The following is an 18591-nucleotide window of genomic DNA, read 5'->3' on the forward strand; positions in this document are numbered from 1 at the left end:
TTCATTCTGGTGAGCTGTGTGCATTAGGTGTGCTTCTCCATTAAACATGTGACATTCTTAAACATGTAACTGCAAATTTGTTTGTGTTTTTCCTCTCCAAAGAGAAGTCAGCTTTTAAGAAGGCAAGGGATTATTAAACTATCATTTGAAATTTTAAACTGGAGAAATCAAAACAGACATATCACAGTAGATGTAAAATGCAGGTTACCTGGCTAGCTTTGCAGAAGGATAAATGCAGAAGATCTTTTCAGGCGACACAAACGTTACTTTGGTTGAGGCTGGGGTGGGAAGACATGCTTTACACATCACAGAACTTACTGGTCTACCATAAAGCCCACATCACAGAGAGTACAGTTAAGGATAGGGCTTCAATAAGGTGGTATTTCCTGGTGTCTCTGCTCTGGGTTTTGAGTAAATATAGGGAGAGGAGTCCAGGAAACATGCTTAATTGAACGATGAAAGCAGGTTTATTAGTTTAGAACAACATCTGCAAGGTACAATAATAACAACTAACATTTGTTTATAGCATTTTAAGAACCACGGTCTTCCAGGATACCCAAATTAGTAATCATAGTATCATTCCTGACCATCTCCTCTCCTTTATTGGCCTAATCTCCCATCTAGTCTTAATCACTGAATGGGTGTTGCCACAGAGGAACTGAGACCTGGGAAAGACTTCAGCTTAAAAAGCCCAAGGTCTCCCACTGTATCCTGGGCCACCTCCAGCCATCCTGATCTATATCTTGCCACAGGACCCAGATAGCTCTGGAGGAGAAAGTGAGGCTGGTGACTTCACACAGCCCTCCCTCCCTCAAATCCAATTCACTTGCAAGTCATGGCATCATCTTTCTGATGTCACGGTCCTCTCCAAGAAGGAAGGACAAACAACCACCTGAGAGTAGGAGTAGCTGCCCCACTGGGACTGAGGTAAGAGGGAAGCAGAAAAGAGAGGGCCTGCAGCTAACCCGGGGCTGGGCAATGTGGCTGGGAGAGAATCTTTCCAGCACCCCTGGATTCAAGTGGCCTCATGCTCATCCCTCCTTTGGGGCTATTTGCTCTTTTTTAGATGTATTTTTGGTTAGGAAATCATGAAGAGCTTTGAGAAAGAAAAAGATAAAAGCCCAAATAACCTGACAATCCCCAAAGTGCCAAGGCAGAAGATGAGTGGATCAGGAAGTCTCTTCCTCATCCTCACTCATGCAGCCTTCCAGTGACTTGCTTCCTTGCATGGCTCTCTCTTTCAGGAATTCTGCTTTGATGTGTTCCAGCTCCCGCAGTTCAGTCTCAAGCTTCTCCCTGTGCACGGCCCGCCGGTTTCTGAGTTGCTTCATGGGAAAGGGGTTCATGTCATTGAAAGCAATATTCATCAGTTTACTGTGAAGGAGAAAGAGGGAGGAGTAAGACCCAAGGCCAGCCAATTAGCCAATCTGAAAAGGCACAACAGGATCTGAACTTTTTTTTATACGAATGGTGATGGTTAAACAAAAGGAAATCATTTAAGCCTGTACTAACAAATTAATAAAATGAGAAGATGTCCATCTAACTAGTGACAGGATGAACACCCTCATTAAAAACCCAACCACAACATATTAGATTCTTACTGGATATAGATTGTTTTGGGTTGTAGTGTAAGCTCAGGTGTGGACGTTTCTCCCTACATATATAGTCCCTGAAACACAGACCCTAACAACATGGGCATAATCACAGAAGGCTAAAAAATGCAATGGTAGACCAGCCTGGGACAAACATAAAGAATGTAGCTGGTCTTTTTCAGCAAAGCTTTGTGACGGACTATTAATCTAAACAAATTTATGATTTTCATGCCATAAAATGAAGATTAAAGGACTTTCTGGAAAGTTGCTCCAAACAATCAATCAATAAGCATTTGTTAAGTGATCACTATATGCCAGACGTTGTGCAAAGTGCTGGTGATACAAAGAAGGCCAAAACAGCCCCTGCCCTTGAGAAGCCCTCACTCCAGGTGGTGGCAGCAGCTCGAGGAACACAAGAAGCAAACAACTCCGTACAGACAAGATAAATACAGGAAAAACTGGGCGTAGTCTCAGAAGAACACTAACATTAAGGAGGACTGGGAAAAATTTCTTTCAGACAGTGGGACTTCTGTGGAGACTTGATGGAACCCAGGGGGCAGAGATGAGGAAGAAGAGTCTCCAGGCATGGGGTACAGCCCAGGAGAATTCCCAGAGTCCGGAGATAACGAGTGTCTTGTTCAAAGAGCAAAGTGCCCAGTGTCAATGGATCACAGTAGATGAGGAAAGTAAAGCGTAAGAAGACTGGAAAGGTATGAAGGGCTTTCAAAGCCAAACAGAGGATTTTACATTTGGTCCTGGAGGCAATAGGGAGCCATTACAGTTTATTAAATAGGTAAGGAGGGGTGATGTGGTCAGATTTGTACTTTAGGAAGATAACTTTGGTAGCTGGACGGAGGACGAACCGGATGAGGGTGGGGTGAATTGAGGCAGGGAGACCAATCAAAGTCATCAAAGTATGAGGTGATGAGGGCCTGCACTGGGGTGGTGGCGGTGGCAGAGAGAAGAGGGACAGGTGTGAACACTTTAGATGTGGGGGTGGGAGAAAATGAGGAGCAGAGATAATACTTAGGGTATGAGCCTGGATGAGTAGATGGATATGGTGTCCTTGACAGTAACAGAGACGTTAGGAAGAAAAGAGGGCTTTGGGGGAAAGATGATGAGTTCAGTTTTGGACACAGTGAGTTTAAGAAGCGCTGAAGGGGTCGGTGTGGAAGGAGTTTAAGGAGCCCTGCTTTATGGGACACCGGCAGTCGAGGATGCAAGACTAGAAGTCAGGAGGGAGATTAGGCCTCAAGAATCACTTAAAAAACAAACTATGTAACCACAGCTTAGAACCCGTGCTCCAAGGCCATGCACTGGTCTTTTCAGCAACCACAGCACACAGACAAATCCCAAGGGAAAAACTGATCCATGAGCATCTGCTGCATGCGAGGTGCTGTGCTAGGCCCAGGAGATACGAAGACAAGAGTGAACCAGGCAGTGACCTCCAGCTGCTTACGCTCCAACAGGAGAAATAGCTTATCGATATAAGTAGGTACCACACCTGGGGATAGGGCCTGTACCCATGACACTTCCCCAGCACAGAGAAGTCCTGGGTAAGGAAATGTCTCCTCTCAGTGCAGGCTGGCTACAATTTACATGCTTACAGTTGCCTACAGTGCTGAGAGGACTTGCCTGGGGTCACACAGCATGTGGCCAAAGTGGGGCCTGAATCTAAGTCTTCCTGGCTTTGAGGCCAGTACTCTATCCACTAGGCCATGCTGTGTCTCTTCTGATAGAAGGTAAACACAAAGTAGATTTTTCAGGGTATGCACTAACAGCTGGTGGGGGGAGAATCAGAGGGGCCTTTTTTGAGGGTAGATGCTGAAAGCTTGGGGGTGTGTGTGGTGGAAGTCAGAAGTGGCTTCATATAGGAGACAGCTCTTAAGCTGAGCTTCTAGAGGAGCTGGATGGAGGAGAGGAAGGAACAGAGTCCAGGGACTCTGGAGAGGTGGGGATGGGGGTGAAGAGAAGACTATGCAAAGGGCACAGAGATGTAGGCAGAATGCTCTGTACGAAGAACATCAGCTTCATTTTATTTCCCAATATATTCTTCTTCCTCCTTCCCCCAGTCACCTTTTAAAACAAAGGGGAAAAAAGGCAGTTCAGCAAAACTAAAAAATACATCAATCAAGGCCAACCACCTATGTAATGTTCCTTATCTATTGTAGTCCTCCTTCCCCCTCCCCCCAAGCCCTCTCCAGCAAAGAAAGGGGTGTCTTCTCTCTCATCTTGAAGGTCTGGTCTGGTCATTATTAATCACACAATGTTCAATTCTGATTTTTTTTGCTGTTTTTTATGTTAGTGTTGTTGTGGTCATTCTGTTTACTGCCTTCCTGGTTCTGATCATTTTACTCTGCATTCATTCATCAGATCTTTGCTTGTCTCTCTGTATTCTTCTTTATATCTATAGCTTCTTAGGTTGCAGTCATATCCCATCACATTTATGTGCCAACAATTTTGTAGCCATTCTCCAAATGATGGGCATTGACTTTGTTTCCAGTACTTTGCTAATGTAAAGAGTGATGTTATAAATATTTTGGCATGTACTGGACCTTTCTATTTTGGTTGTCCTGAGAGTTGTGATTAGCAGTGGGACCCCTGCATCACAGAGTATGGACATTTTAGTCATTTTTAAAAGATAATTCCTAATTTTTTCCCAGATGGTTGGACCAGTTCACAGATCCACTTATAACAATATGTCAATGTGTCTAAAAGGCTTCGTTTCAGATCCCATTTGCCCTGTGGCCTATTTTTATGAATTCTGAAGGTCCTTCTCACGGGCTGTTTCCTGGGCCTTTGGGCAGAATGAGGGAGGTTATAAATACTAGAACAGAATGTTTTTGGATAGGAAGGAATTACTCAGCCAGTCATTCTTAGGGTCCTTGATTTTTAAAAATGGTTGTTGCCTTTGGTGGGCATATGGTTCCATTTTTTTCTAGTCATATAGGTTCTCATGGGCATTTTACCACTGATTCAAGGGGAAGTACACACTATTTGGTTGGATTGGTTTATGGAAGGCCTGGATATTGACTCTGTCTCTAACCCCTCCAATCAATATTACATATCACTTTCTTTTCACATGCCACTGACCTGCTAAAGAACCTGTAAAGTCTCCCAATTTCCTATGATATCAAATCCAAACTACTTTTAGCTCGGTATATTAGCTGAGGCTAAGCTTCAGCTTCTGACTTTCTCGACCCTCCAAAATCTGGTTCCAAATTTCCCCAAACTACCACAGCACTCATAAACTGTACCATGACATTTTAGCAAATAGATACCATCTGTATTTCTTGTTTCATTTTTTTTTTAAACTCTCGTGTTCCCAATTACAAAGAAAACTCTTCAGGGGCAGGGACTATGTTTGGGGCTGCCCACGGCACCCAGCACTGTGCTGAGCTCAGCGTAGGTGTTTGACAACTACACATCTACTGAATATTAACATTAAAGCCCTTACCGGCCATTGCATATTGTTTTGGTGAAGAATCGAAGATACTGGTAGATCTCAAGACTGTCATGAATCCTTAGTATTGCTTCTTCATTGTACTTAAATATAGCAAGGGCATATCGGAATATCACCTGAAATGGGTTCAAATGTGTATTAGGAAATATCAGTGACATACAAGTATAGGGAAATGCTTAACAGAACAATCTTATGTGTGCTTTTGTAAGCAAGTTCTACCTACTAGGCCATAGATAGGCACTACATAGACACAGAGAAAAAACTGCCTAAATGGCAGGACATGAAGTTCTGTCTCTAAAGGCTTCCCTTGGCTTTAAATCTCCCCTCCCTAAGCCCCCACAATATCATTTCTTTGGGTTAAGAAAGCCACAGAGATGACCTGAACTTAGCCTGTTTTATTTATACCCTTTCCAGATTGAAGGCCATGACTCTGTCCTCTGATGCATCTTCTTTCGGTGGTTTCTATTAACCTTAGGACCACTGTCTGGTGGGGAAAACAATCACTGAACATGCTTCTAAGACTCAGGGTGAACCCTGACCCATCTCTGAACCTCAGTTTTCTCATCTGTAAAATACTTCTTGTAAGACATACTTTACAAGGGTGTTGTGGAAAGTGAAGAAAACATTTTGTAAACTAGGAAATCTATATATGAAATGCTGGATAAAATGAGAATATTTGCAAAGAGTTTTGAAAACCTTAAAGCACTATATAAACCCTAGCTGTTATATATACAAACTTTTATTTATATATGTATACAATTTATATAAATATATACAATATATTCATATATTGTATATATTTATATATATATATACACACAATACATACTATTACTTCTGTAACTATTGCCTGACACTGCCAGGGAAATGTGACACCAAGGGACAAAAGCCTTCTCTGCTTTGAGCGGTGAACACAGCATTTTGTGGGGGGGTTGAAAGGAGGGCTAAAGTTCTTCTTCTCTCCTCCTCAGACACCCCGTTAGCAGGTGAGATCTTCCTGGGTCAAGGCTTTTCTGCTATCCCCTCTGGCCACAGGCAGAGCCTAGGGTCACTCCACAGCTCCATACTTTCAGAGCTCAAGACTTCTGTGATGCTCGCCCTTCCTTTTTCTGTGTCTTTCTCATCTTTAGGAGCTAACTTCATGTTATATAAGTTGGCAATTAGCAAAACTAAGAAGCTGAATGAAAGGACAGAGGGATACTACTTTCTCCAAGGATCTTCTCTGTGCTCTTATACGAGGTATCTCAGTGCAGTGTGTTCCCTCCTTTGGGGGCCTAATTCAGGCAAGTAATGCTAATGTTGGGAATTGTAGGCTGAGTAGAAACAGAGCAAAACCATCAGAAGCAGAAAGAGACAGCATTCTAGGGCAATGGAGAATCTACCACCTCATAATACAAAGATGGCTGCCTGTGAAGTCTATTCAGAGAACTGACCCCATGGAAAAGAATATTGTCTTGTTTCCCCCATCATTTTAAAGGTACCCTTGTCGGCCCAAATGGGTAAGAGAGAATGCTAGTTGCTGAACCTTCACACTTTCACCTGGTCAGTTTAGGGAAAAATGAATAGATCTGGCTTTTAGGGAACAGTGAAATGGCTTTCTTACTACAGCGGTAGAATGCAGAACAGGGAAAATTCAGCTGCTTTTTGAAATATGCCATACCAGTTAGCATATAAGATACTTCTTAGAAAGAGTTTCTAGGGGGGTGGCTAGGTGGCATAGTGACTAGGGCACTGGCCCTGGAGTCAGGAGGACCTGAGTTCAAATCTGGCCTCAGACACTTAACACAAAAAAACTAGCTTTGTGACCTTGGGCAAGTCACAACCCCAAAAGCAAAAAAAAGAAGTAGTTTATAGGGAAAACATGATGAAGTGAGAAGGCATTAGACCAGGGGGTGCATGAAACAATTCTTTCATAGTTTCTCACTGGAATGAGGAAACCCACCTAAGCCAGAGCTAGCAAAGGAGAGCAGCTCTTACCTTAATTCCTTCATATAGGAAGGCATCCCAGACTTTGAGCAGTATGTCGCTGATAAGGCTATCCACAAAAATCACAAGGAACCAGTTGAAGGTTATCAGTGACAGGTCAATTTTGTGCTGCTCCAAGTGGGCCATCAACCTGGGAAGCTTCTCTGATAAAAAATCTTGGAGAACCCTTTGATCTACCTGGAATGAACCAAAAAGCTCTGTTATCCGTCTCTCGTAATCCAAGGAAGGCCCTGCTCTCTGTACCGTTCCTTTGATAGTGTTCAGAATTCAGAGTAGGCTTTTCAAAGAATCATATTATCTCAGAGCAGGTGATAATGCCTGCCCAAAGCAGATATTCTCTCTTGTGCATAGTCAGTGTGCAATATATGCCTGTTGAATGAATGGACTGCCAAGGCAGTGAGTTTTTTTTAAATATGGCTGGTTGTATGGGTTTCTAAAAGGAAGCCTTTGAAAACATGAAGGTTTGGGTTAGCTGCAATTGTTAGCTGTATGGATTGTAGGACAAATCAGATGACAGAGACCAGACGACTCACTGTTAAGATGTCAGGGTCAGCCTTAATTGGCAGTCAATTAGGACAAGTAGTCTAGGTCAAATGAATGTGTAGGGTGATCCTTAAAGATTCCTAGTGGTGTCAGGATTTCACAATCTATGCATAGCATTCAGAACTACTAGGTCCTTCTTTCTCCACTAATATCTTCCTCTGATATCTCTTTAGTGTGGAGGCTCTTGAGGCCATGCCATTAGGGTACAAGTTCTAGAAGGTTCTAATCAGGCTGAAAAGTATTCAAATCGAGGTCTGGCAACACAGAGTGTATTTGTTATTCGAGGACCAGACTAGCTAAATATAGTGAGGACAGCCTCCACGTTGCAAGAAGGATCACCTACCAAGGAATGTCTCCATGTAGTGCTAGAGGGAGCAGCCACCTCAATAAAATCTTCTGAAACAAGAAATAGGTGCCCTGGCATACAACCCCTCTACGCTCAGATTCAGACTCTGTAGACAGTCTCTATGTGCCCATGTGCTGTCTCACATAGAGAGTGTGGCCCACTAAAATATCAAAGTTTCTCCTTTTCCCCCAACTGTGATCTAGTCAGATATCCTCCAATTTACTCAGCTATGATTATTTTGTGACCCCAAGGGTAGGACTCTATGTTTATCTCTATTAAATTTCGTATTATATATTCATCTGCTAGTTCTAGCCCAGTGAGATCTTTTGGGATCTCTATTGAATCATACAATGCATTAGGAACCTCTTGCAGCTTCATACCATTTGCAGATCTAATAAGCATGCCACCTGTGTTTCTGTATAAGTTACTAATAAAAAAGTTGAACAGAACAGAACAGAACAGTTTTTATTATATTACATGAGTCATGTAACATCTAGTACTTCTGTATTCTGTCTATAATTTCTTTTTGTGAGGAACTACTGATGCTCATTTGCTTACAGAATGGTGCATGGTGTGTTCATTCAATAAAGATTCATTGAACTCCTACCAAAATGCTCAGGGATGAGCTAGGTTCAGTGGGATCAGGAATATGAACAAAACAGAGTACCTGATCTACTGGAATTTGGTAGTTTGGGTGCATTTTGCATTTTAATATGGCTTTTTAGCTCATTCATTTGTGGAGTTCAAGCAAAAAAAATTTTTTTTTTTTGCTTTTTGGAAGGCAGGGCAATTGGGGTTAAGTGACTTGCCCAAGGTCACATGGCTAGTAAGTGTTAAGTGTCTGAGGCCGGATTTGAACTCAGGTCCTCTTGACTCCAGGGCCAGTACTCTATTCACTGTGCTACCCAGCAGTCCCCAAACAATAATTTTTTAATGCTCATATACTAGCATATGAAATAGGTGAATGGCAAAGATTATAAAGGAATAGATAGGTTGAAAGGAGAAAAATATAAAATGTTAAGCTCATGAGCTGTTTGAATTATGGATAAGGAAAATGAAAGGTATTAAATAAAAGAAGATGAGGGGAAGTAAGTGAGAGGTATGGTGAGATACACAGAGAAAGAGGTGAGAGAGAAGCACAGAGCTAGACAGTGGTAGAAGCACTGTTCTTGGAGTCGGAAGATGGGGTTCCGGGACTGCCTTGGCCACTTTCTTCTATTTGTATAACCTTGGTGAAATCACTTCAGCTTTCCAAGCCTCAGTTTCTTTGGGGAATATAATACCTACGCTAACTACTTCAAAGAGTCATTAGGATCAAATGAGGTCATTTAATAGACCAAAATCTTTTGAAAAGTCAGTTAGTGGTCCCTTTCTATGGTGCCAGGGACTATCTCTTTTTTTCTCTCTCTGTTTTCATAATTTGAGAAGTATTATAGGTTTTTCACTATCTCTTTTTTTTAAACCAACTTTTGGGAATTATGTGGGTGACGTGTTAGGTACCTGACTTCTGAGATCATAAAATCAAAGCCTCTGGGTGAAAATCAAGTTTCTTTTCCTTTTACCTGAGGCAGGTATTTACTGATCCTTCTCTCTGTTACCCTCTCCTAGTCTCTAGAAATGTAGGGAAACCCACATCTCTAGGGTGAAAAAAATGGGGGACAACAGCACCAAAAATGTCCTATGACTCTTTACTGATGTAGCTCAGCCATTCTTTTCCTTACCACTTTCTAACTTTTAATGAGAACTCTCTTTGTTAGTGAGCAGTAAGAGATGGCAGTTAGATTTCTGGATCAGTCTGTCTCCTCCTACAAAGGATGTCTATATCAGTTGTTTAAAGTAAATGACTTTGGATTACTTTTAAAAATGTAACTTTGATTTCACTTTGAATTAGTGATACTTTTTGTATATATATTGATCCTCCCCTTTCCCCCAAACATTTCCTATCTTTTCTGTTGTTTATTCATTTTCAGTTGTGTCTGATTCTCTGCGACCCCATTTGGGGTTTTCCTGGCAAGATCCTGGAGTGGTTTGTCATGTCCTATTCCAGCTTGACAGATGAGGAAACCGAGGCAAATGGGGTCACGTGGTAATGAGTGCCTGCATCTCCTGGAGTCCAGGGCCAGCACTGTGCATATGGCACCACCGAGTGCCCCTTATCTTTTCTAGCAAGTCCTAATGACCACTACCTTTTGTCTGAGACATCTGGGAAGGGTTCTGGGCAGTCTCTGGGGCAAATGGTAAAGAATGGCACTGGGGGCAGATACCTGAAGACACAATTTCTAAAGTCAAGGATACTGCAGAGGACTGAAGGGGCCTGCCAGGCCCAAGGCTCTGTGGTCCCAAACAAGAAAGGCAGGAAAAGTAAGAGCTCTTTCCCGCAGTGAGTAAGAGTGCCGGCCCCAGCGTTGGGAGACCTGGGATTGGTTCCGGCCTCAGATACTCAGCACCCACACAAAAATAACTGGCCGTGTAACCTTGAGCAAGTTACTTAACCCCAATTGCTTTAAAAAAATAAAAAGAGCTACTTACTCACCTGAGATGCTATTAACATCTTACTGTAATAGTCTGCAGGCATTATGGTCTCAACGATACAAACTAGGCACCAGAAAGCGCTTTCTTCCTCTTCTAGGATCAACAGAGCAATGGCTGCCAATCTATATCATGAAGAAACACATATACTATATGTTAAAAATAAAAGCAATGGTCCCCAGCATACAATCTGGAGCAAAAGAGGTAACTTTCCTTTGGGCAAAAAGGGGAGAAAATGTTAGTTATGCCCTGGTTATGCAGTACTGTTAGGGTTAACACTCTTAAGCCGGTTTGACCAGGGGTTATTTGGAAAATGATAGGGATACTTTACTTATTGTTTAGTGTTTGTGCACTATAGGTTTTGTGATAATTCTGTTTTGGAGGCCAGAGATATACAACCAAAGTCATGTGAAGGTCCGTCCGTCCATCCATCCATCCATCCATCTTTCTATCTACCTATTTATCCATTCACACACACATTCAGATACACACATATGTGTACACACACACACACACACACACGTGCCCAGGCAATTTAAGTAAAAAAAAACCAACAACAACAACAAAAAAGGTTTTTTTGGTCAGAATTACCTGGCAAGGTTGGAAAGTTGACTACAGAGATACCTGCAGATTCCTGCCTGTGTAAACCTGACTAGAACATTTAACTTCAGAGGAAAATGAGACAATTATTAATTGTTCTAGTGCCAATTTATGCTTTTAAAACATGCTAAAAACAAAGGAAGTGGTAGTACATAACCTGGGATGGGCACAAGACAGCAGTAAGACCCTGCGGAAACAGGGTCAGGGAGATTAAAGGCCAAAGTGAGCTAAGAACAGAAAGAAGGGATACAGAGCTCCATTTGGAGTCATTAAGAAGGGGAGAGGGCAGACCAGGCGCTTGGATGAAGTCTAACGTTAACAGATGAGAGGCAGAAAGTCAAACTACCTAAAACCTAGCTTGTTTCTATGTTGTTCGGCAGAGGGGAATGGTTCCCCGTAGCATGACAAACAAGGAATTGAAGCCCAGTGATGATGAAGAGATAGTGAGAGAGCACATAGACACTTGTTTATTCATCAGATGTTGGAGATTATTTCAAGTCTCCAGGTGGGGGGTGTTAGATGGTCTCCCTTTTGGCTCTTGATTGGTAATCCTATGATGAGAAAATCAGAAGGATGCCATGGACACAGTACACCTAGATTTCAGGAAAGGATGTGTCAGTCTACCATTTTTCCTTAGACTCAGAGAATTTGGGGGTTAAAGTGTAAGATCATAGAATTATAGATTCTGGGCTTTTGAAGAATCTCACAGACCATCTAGTCCAACTGCTTCATGTACAGAGGAAGAGAAGGTTCACAGAGATTAAATGGTTGACCTAAGGTCACAAAAGTATCAAGCAGACGAACTGAATTCAAACTCAGGTCCTCTGATGCCCAAAACAGTTTGCTTTCCCCTGTACCATGCTGCCTCCTAGACTTTACTTTATATTTATATTAAAGGTCATTTAACCCAAACTCTCCATTTCACAGACATGAAACTGAGATCACAAAGACAGCTAGTGGCAGTACTGGGATTGAGTCTAACTTTCTACTACTGCCTTTAAGGTAGATATAACTGGCTAGGAGTCTGAGATTTACACTGGAAGCTTTCCAAGAGAGATGGGGCTACAGACAAAGCAGGAGGAAAAAAACATCACACTGTCACTAGACAGCAACTGTCTCAGAGCTGATAACAAAGGCAGTTTCCCAGCAGAGGAGTCCTGGTCAAGGGACTGAAGGCATGATGGAAGTCAAATCCACCCATCAGTGATCAGACCCACAACTGAAAAAAGAACAAAGGTGCTAAAGGTCCATCCAAATGGTGGACAAGAAGTAGCCTTGGACACAGGACACTTGAAACTAGGTGGTGAGGTGGTACAGTGTGGGCCTGGGAAGACCTGAGTTCAAATCAGGTTTCAGACACTAGCAGTGTGCCCTTGGTCAAGTCACTTAAGCTCTATTTGCCTCCATTTCCTCAACTGTAAATATCAAATGAGATAATGTATGTAAAACCTTTAGCACAACACCTGCCACAAAGCAGAGGTTATATAACATTAGCTATTTTAAGAAGATGATGCACGTTAGCTATTACTCCCTCCCCTGCATCTTCATCCTCATAAGCCCAAGGAAGTCAGCTTTGAAATCCTAAACCAACGATTCCAGTAGCTGCCACTAGGTGGTGCCAGTTACCTTGTTGTCCACTCAGAGGAGCTCTGTTCTAGGCATTGATGTCTACAAGGTAATTAACATGTTCCCATACTTGAACGTGTTTCTTTTTTCTTTAAAAAAACAAAACAAAACACTACCTTATTAAAGTACAAATAGTTAAATAAGAACTGTCTACATGTGTACAGAAAATTAAAGTGAACATATAATTCGAAAAATATGTAAAGAAGCATAAAATCTGGATATAAAGTTGTGTCACTTCCCATCATTCCCATATTTTTGCTTTTTACAGAAAACTAAGCTTTGCCCTGCTCTTGCCTCTACCCATTTTTTTTTAAGAAAGAGAAACACTTGTGTGCATTGTAGGAATGCAACGAATACTTGCTGAATGACTGAGTAAAAGAAGAATCTGTCCTATTTCTTTATTACTTCTGGCACCTTATGGTAGACTATAATGGAAAATGGTAAGATAATAAATGAGTCACCTCCTTAGACAGATCCTTCCTGAGCCATGCCAACTAAATTTCTAATTTGGACTTACTGGGTAAGGAAGCCAAAACAGAGGAACTTCAAACCTAGTAACAGCAATAAACAAAACAATTTTTACCTAAAGAAGCCAATAAAAATGAGCCCTTCCTGGGATTAATGAATTCAAATCTCTGGCAAAAGAGTATCAATCCTTTCTTACTTTCCATAAAAGAGAACCATACTAGGTCTAAATCCTTTGCAATTTCCTTACTTCCGTCACTGCTATCAACAAGGCTCAAAAGCTTGGGAGGGACCCTCACAGTCTTTCTCTTTTTCTTTTAAAGTTCCCGGTCACCCAGCCCTGCCAGCTGCCAATTTGCCTTTTATTCCCCACATCCACTGCCGATACCCTGTCTTGTCTAGGACCTAGGTCTATCAGTTAATGTCTGGACTAGCTTTTAATTGGGTTCACTACCATGAGTCTTCCTTTTCCCTAGCCTAACACATTCTGTAGAGGGTGTTTTCTTTGCTATTAAAGGCTATAGTGAATACCCACTGGATCGAAGCTACATGCTTTAGCCTGGCATTCAAGGCTCCTAGCATCTGGCCCTACCTTTTCTAGTTGACTTTATTTCCCATTACTCTTCAACATAAAACCTCTGTTGCAGGCCAAACTAATGCCCTCAATGTTCCTATATTTTCCATGTTTATTTCTTGCTTTTTGTAGCTTCATTCATGCTGTTTTTCTTTTATGGAATGCCCTTCCCTATCTTCTGCCAATCCAACTAATTTTTAAAGGTCTATCTGGAAGCGCACCTTTGCCACAAATAACTTCTCCAATAACAGTGATAATGATGATAAAAAAATAGTGATTATTTACATAGTGCTTTACATATTAATCTCATTTGGTCCTCACAATAACTCTGTGAGGTAGCTGCTATTATTATCCCCATTTTTACTGATGAAGAAACTGAGGTCGAGAAAGATTAAGTGACCTTTCTAGGGTCAAAGAGTTCATAAGGGTCAGAGGCAGTATTTGAATTCAGGTCTTTCTGATTCCACATTGAGACCTTTATCTACTGCGCTACCTAGATGATGCTGATCAGGGCCAACATCAAGGGCCTACCCCTTCCTCCTTCCAAAAGACCACTTACAGAACTTGCAGTGTGACAGACTAGACAGAGTGCTGAACTTGGCAGCTTAGGCTCTGACCTACCCAAGCTCCCCAGGGCAAGTCACTGTTTCTCTATAGCCGACAGCTTCTGCATCTGCAAAATTAGATCTGATGACCTCTGAAGTACTTTCCAGCTTTAAATCTGCGGCCGTTTGGGAACCTGATTATACAAACACCATTATCCCCATGTCATACTATTCTCTAGTGGCTTCCTATCTCTCAATCTTTTTTCCCCCAATGCTATAATATGGTCCTGGGGGTAGGGACTGTATCACAGGCTTCTTCTGTAGCCCTTCAAAGCACCTGACCATGCTGGGCATGTAGCTGGTCTTCAATAAACGCTGGTTGATTTAATTGGGCTGCTGAACTGGGTAAGTCACTGTTTCTCTGGATCTCACTTTCCTCATCTGTATAATGAGGTCAGATTTTATTATTCCCAAATATCCTTCCATATTCAAGTTGAAGAAATAGAATCATATAATTAGTTTCAATCCACTAGACAGTATCAAAGAGAAGGAATAACTGGTCATGATATGTTTATCCTAAAGGAGTATGAAGTCCTACAAACAGTTACATAAGTGTTCAGGAAGACTTATTACTAAGTTGAAAAATTTCATCAACAAGATTAGTGACATAAAAAAAATAAATCAAACAGATAAGCTTAATCCAACTGAAACTTATTACAGACAATTATATATTGCTTTAAGCTTTACAAAGCATTTTCTATACTGAGTCTCACAACCACCCTATGAAACAGATTCTCTGAATTCAAAGATTAGGAAACAGAAGCTGACAGTAAAATGATTTGCTCATGAGTATATACTATTAAGTGGTGGAGGTATTAAGGCATTAAATATTAAATGGTATTCCAAGCTAGGTCTTCCTGATTCCCATTCCAAGCCTCTGCCTACTGTGCAAAGCTTCCTCACGATCACCTAAGGTTGTAGAACAAAGAATGCCCATCTCTGCATTTTGCTTCCTTGAAGCATACACCACGAAAAGGAATTACTCAATCCTATATAGTGATAAACACTGGGAACTATGATATCCTTTTATTTTGATGTATGACATCCTTATTCTGAAAACTCTTGAATGGTAAATCAAATTTAAAGCTAATTTTTAAGTGAATGATTTTAAGCTAATCCTGTTTGGAGAAAAAGTTTGCAAACTTCCTTGAGAAAATTAGCAGGACTACATACAAAAGTCATACAAAAGATGTTGAGAATGCCTAGAGACTGTGTGAGGGCCCTTAAGTCACTATCAACCAGAATTCAGGATTCTTGTTAAAGGTCCTTGTTAATTTTTCACATTCTTATCAATTGAGGCACCAAGCAGTACAACCCAACACAACTGTGTGTTTTGGGGCTTACCGGTGTTTGTGGGCAAATAAGCTCACCTGTTGAGTCCTTGACAATAGCCAATGGTAGGGTTCTGCCAGGAGAAAGCAAGTAGTATTCTCCGGAGTTTGGAGATAAATTTGGAAGTGGGGCTTGTAAAGTGCTTGTTGTTAGTTAAAGTGCGATTTAAGTCTAACTCAATCTGCCGAAAGGCCGGGTGCTCCATAGTTTCACACTTTTTGAGCAGTAAGTCATAATGGTTGGGTGCTTGGGTGGGCCTGACTCGGAGGCTTATCATCCACTTCCAGACTCGCTGGCGGTGTTCGGGGGGGATGCCACTCCGGATCAGATGCTTCAGGTCTGCAGAAGGTGAAAGTTCTCCAATACTATCCCATTTCTCACGGAGGGGTTTCTCTACTGCCTCATGGTTCAAGAGATTATTAGATCTTATCTCTAGAGCTTGGATTTTTGCCAGAAGTTTTAAGTCCTCAACTTCATAATCAGGGACAGTCATGAATCCGTAGTCATCATATTCACTGTTGAGAAGACACAAAGTTGGCAGTGCATCATTATAGAGGTAGGATGATATTCACAGAGATTTCAAAAGACTAAGAATATAGACCTCTAACTCAATGATTTTCATGGCTCCTGGCAACTAGTCCAACTTCCACATCCAAAGTTTGTCTTTAGGGCTGGAGAGAAGGACGAATCCATTTATTAACTGCCTATGCCTGTGGTACTGATTACTAAAAGTTACACGGGAATAGTGGAATTCTTATCACAGTCTTCGATTCTTGCTCTGTAGAATGAATGGATTGCATGAGATGATTTCAAAGCATCTCTCCAAGATTTCCAAATCTCTCCAGATTTGATGTTCTACGTTCTAAAGTTCCTTTCAGGTCTATGGTTTTCTGGGTTTACAGGCAACCCTATCTCAACATATAGTATTATTATCATATGCTATAGCAGGGGTGGGGAACCTGTGGCCTTGAGGCCACATATGGCCTTCTAGGTCCTTGAGCGCAGCCTTTTGACTGAGTCCAAGTTTTACTGAACAAATCCTTTTATTAAGGGGATTTGTTCTGTGAAGTTTGGATTCAGTCAAAAGACCACACTTAAGGACCTAGAGAGTTACATGTGGTCTCAAAGCCCCAGGTTTCCTACCCTTGCATAGACAGCTCTTTCTTTACCTGTGGGATCACAGATCAGGAGCTAGAAGAACCCCTGGAGACCTTGAAGTCCAACTTTCTCATTTTTCAGATAAGAAAACTTAAGCTCACAGAGAGGTGATTTGCTCATGTCCCACAGGCAGTGTCAGAGGGGAGATCAGAGCCCAGAGCCAAGGGTCACTACACTGTACCTCACTGCTTCCCTATGGCAGTGTTACCAGCTCAGGGCTTGTGGAAAAGATCAGGGTCTTGATCCTGGCTAACATTCAAAGTACAGACCAGGTCTGTCTTTTACAATTGACATGTGCCCGACAATGTGTATATCCACTAGCCATGTCTAATAAACTTCTGTTTATCTTTAGGAAATGAAAAATGGATTGCTGTGAAATTAATGAATTTCTTTTTAATACTAGATTGGGTGCCACTGATAACACTTCTGGGTACATTAGTAGAGTTCACACCTTTAATTTTAGATATGGAAGGACAGTGACTAATACCAGCTCTCTGTCAAGTTCTATCTTCAGCCCTTCCCTAACACTAACTTCTCTGGGTCCTGTACTGATAATTTTCTTCCAGGTTTGTTTGTTAGGCAGAGGCTGAAGAGCTCTTCATGATATTTCCTAGATTCTACCACTGAAAAGTCTACCTTTGTCAAAGCCTCCCTTGGGTCATGGGGTAAGATTTGTCTAATTTGTTGTGTAGAAGTAGTCAGTAATGGACCAAAGGGATTCCCAAGATATAAAGACAGGTAGAGGCAGAGTCTACTCCTGGCAGAGAAAGCTCCTCACCTGATAGGATTCAATTTCATGGAGTCCGCTGCTCCCTCCTTTAGGTCCCACTGTAGAGCTTCATGAACCAGTTTCTTTAACATCTCCCCATATTCGCTCTCCTCACTGGGCAACATGTCTTGTAGCTTCCGCAACACAGTGAGGTATTTGCTTTCAATCTGACAATTCTTTGCTTGGAGATATGCACACTGGAGGAGAAGGTGACAGAGGAGATTGTGCAACAGGAAGGTCAGGAGTGTGGTACTTGGAGTTCAGATCAAAAACAGGCAACTGCAAACCTCAAGCAGTTTTCTTCTTAACTCAACACTCCAGTACTAGTACGATGTTAAATGTGCTCTGATAGTAGACTACATGCTATTAATTTTCTAGACCAGAGTGAGGAGCCATATGTGGGCTCACGGCCTCAGGTTCCCCATCAGTGTTCTAAACTAATCAGCTGACAATCTCTCATCAACTCTACTCATAGTTTTCTTTGGATTTGTTAGAGGCTAACAAACTTTCAATTTCCAATTCACAAAAAAAAATCAATTTCCCTAAAATCACTGATTTGAATGACAACTTACCTAGCCATAATAACTAATATCTAAATATCGTTAAATCTTGATTATCTTCACTTGAGTTAAATCAACAAGCATTATTAAGTGCTTATAAAAAGGAAGAGAAAAACAGTCCCTGACTTGAAGAACCTCATAATCTAATGGGAGAAATAACGTATAAAAAAACTATTTAGTACGCAAGATATGCCCACAGTGTAAGTTGGAGATAATCACAGGGGAGCATTCAGAAGGACTGGGAAAGGCTTCTCGCAGGTGGGATTTTAAGATGAGTCATCAGGGAAGCCAGGAGATGGAGATGAGGAGGAACAGAAATGCAAACAAGGAGGGAAGCGAGTGAAAATATACCTGGAGCTAGAGGGAGCCCCATGTGAAAGGAACAGCAAGGAGGCCTGAGTCACTGGGAGGCAGTACACAAGGCGGAGTAAGGTGTAAGAGAA

General features: G+C 41.7%; 1 protein-coding gene across 1 annotated transcript in view; it reads right to left on the reverse strand.

The window, feature by feature from the left end:
• Positions 1 to 444: 444 nt before the first annotated feature.
• Positions 445 to 18591, reverse strand: part of TBC1D2 (TBC1 domain family member 2) — a 62332-nt gene continuing 44185 nt past the window's right edge. The window contains exons 8-13 of the mRNA XM_069106051.1: positions 17598 to 17785; positions 15700 to 16176; positions 10464 to 10584; positions 7033 to 7218; positions 5050 to 5171; positions 445 to 1374 (exon numbers count right to left, since the gene is read on the reverse strand). Of these exons, the coding sequence (XP_068962152.1) occupies positions 1170 to 1374; positions 5050 to 5171; positions 7033 to 7218; positions 10464 to 10584; positions 15700 to 16176; positions 17598 to 17785 (1299 nt within the window). The 3' untranslated portion in view covers positions 445 to 1169. The remainder of the gene's footprint in view (positions 1375 to 5049; positions 5172 to 7032; positions 7219 to 10463; positions 10585 to 15699; positions 16177 to 17597; positions 17786 to 18591) is intronic.

This window comes from Petaurus breviceps, unplaced genomic scaffold (assembly GCF_028583685.1).
Source record: "Petaurus breviceps papuanus isolate PSGF00001 unplaced genomic scaffold, PetGlider_PUasm1.0 138, whole genome shotgun sequence".
Classification (NCBI taxonomy): Eukaryota; Metazoa; Chordata; class Mammalia; order Diprotodontia; family Petauridae; genus Petaurus; species Petaurus breviceps.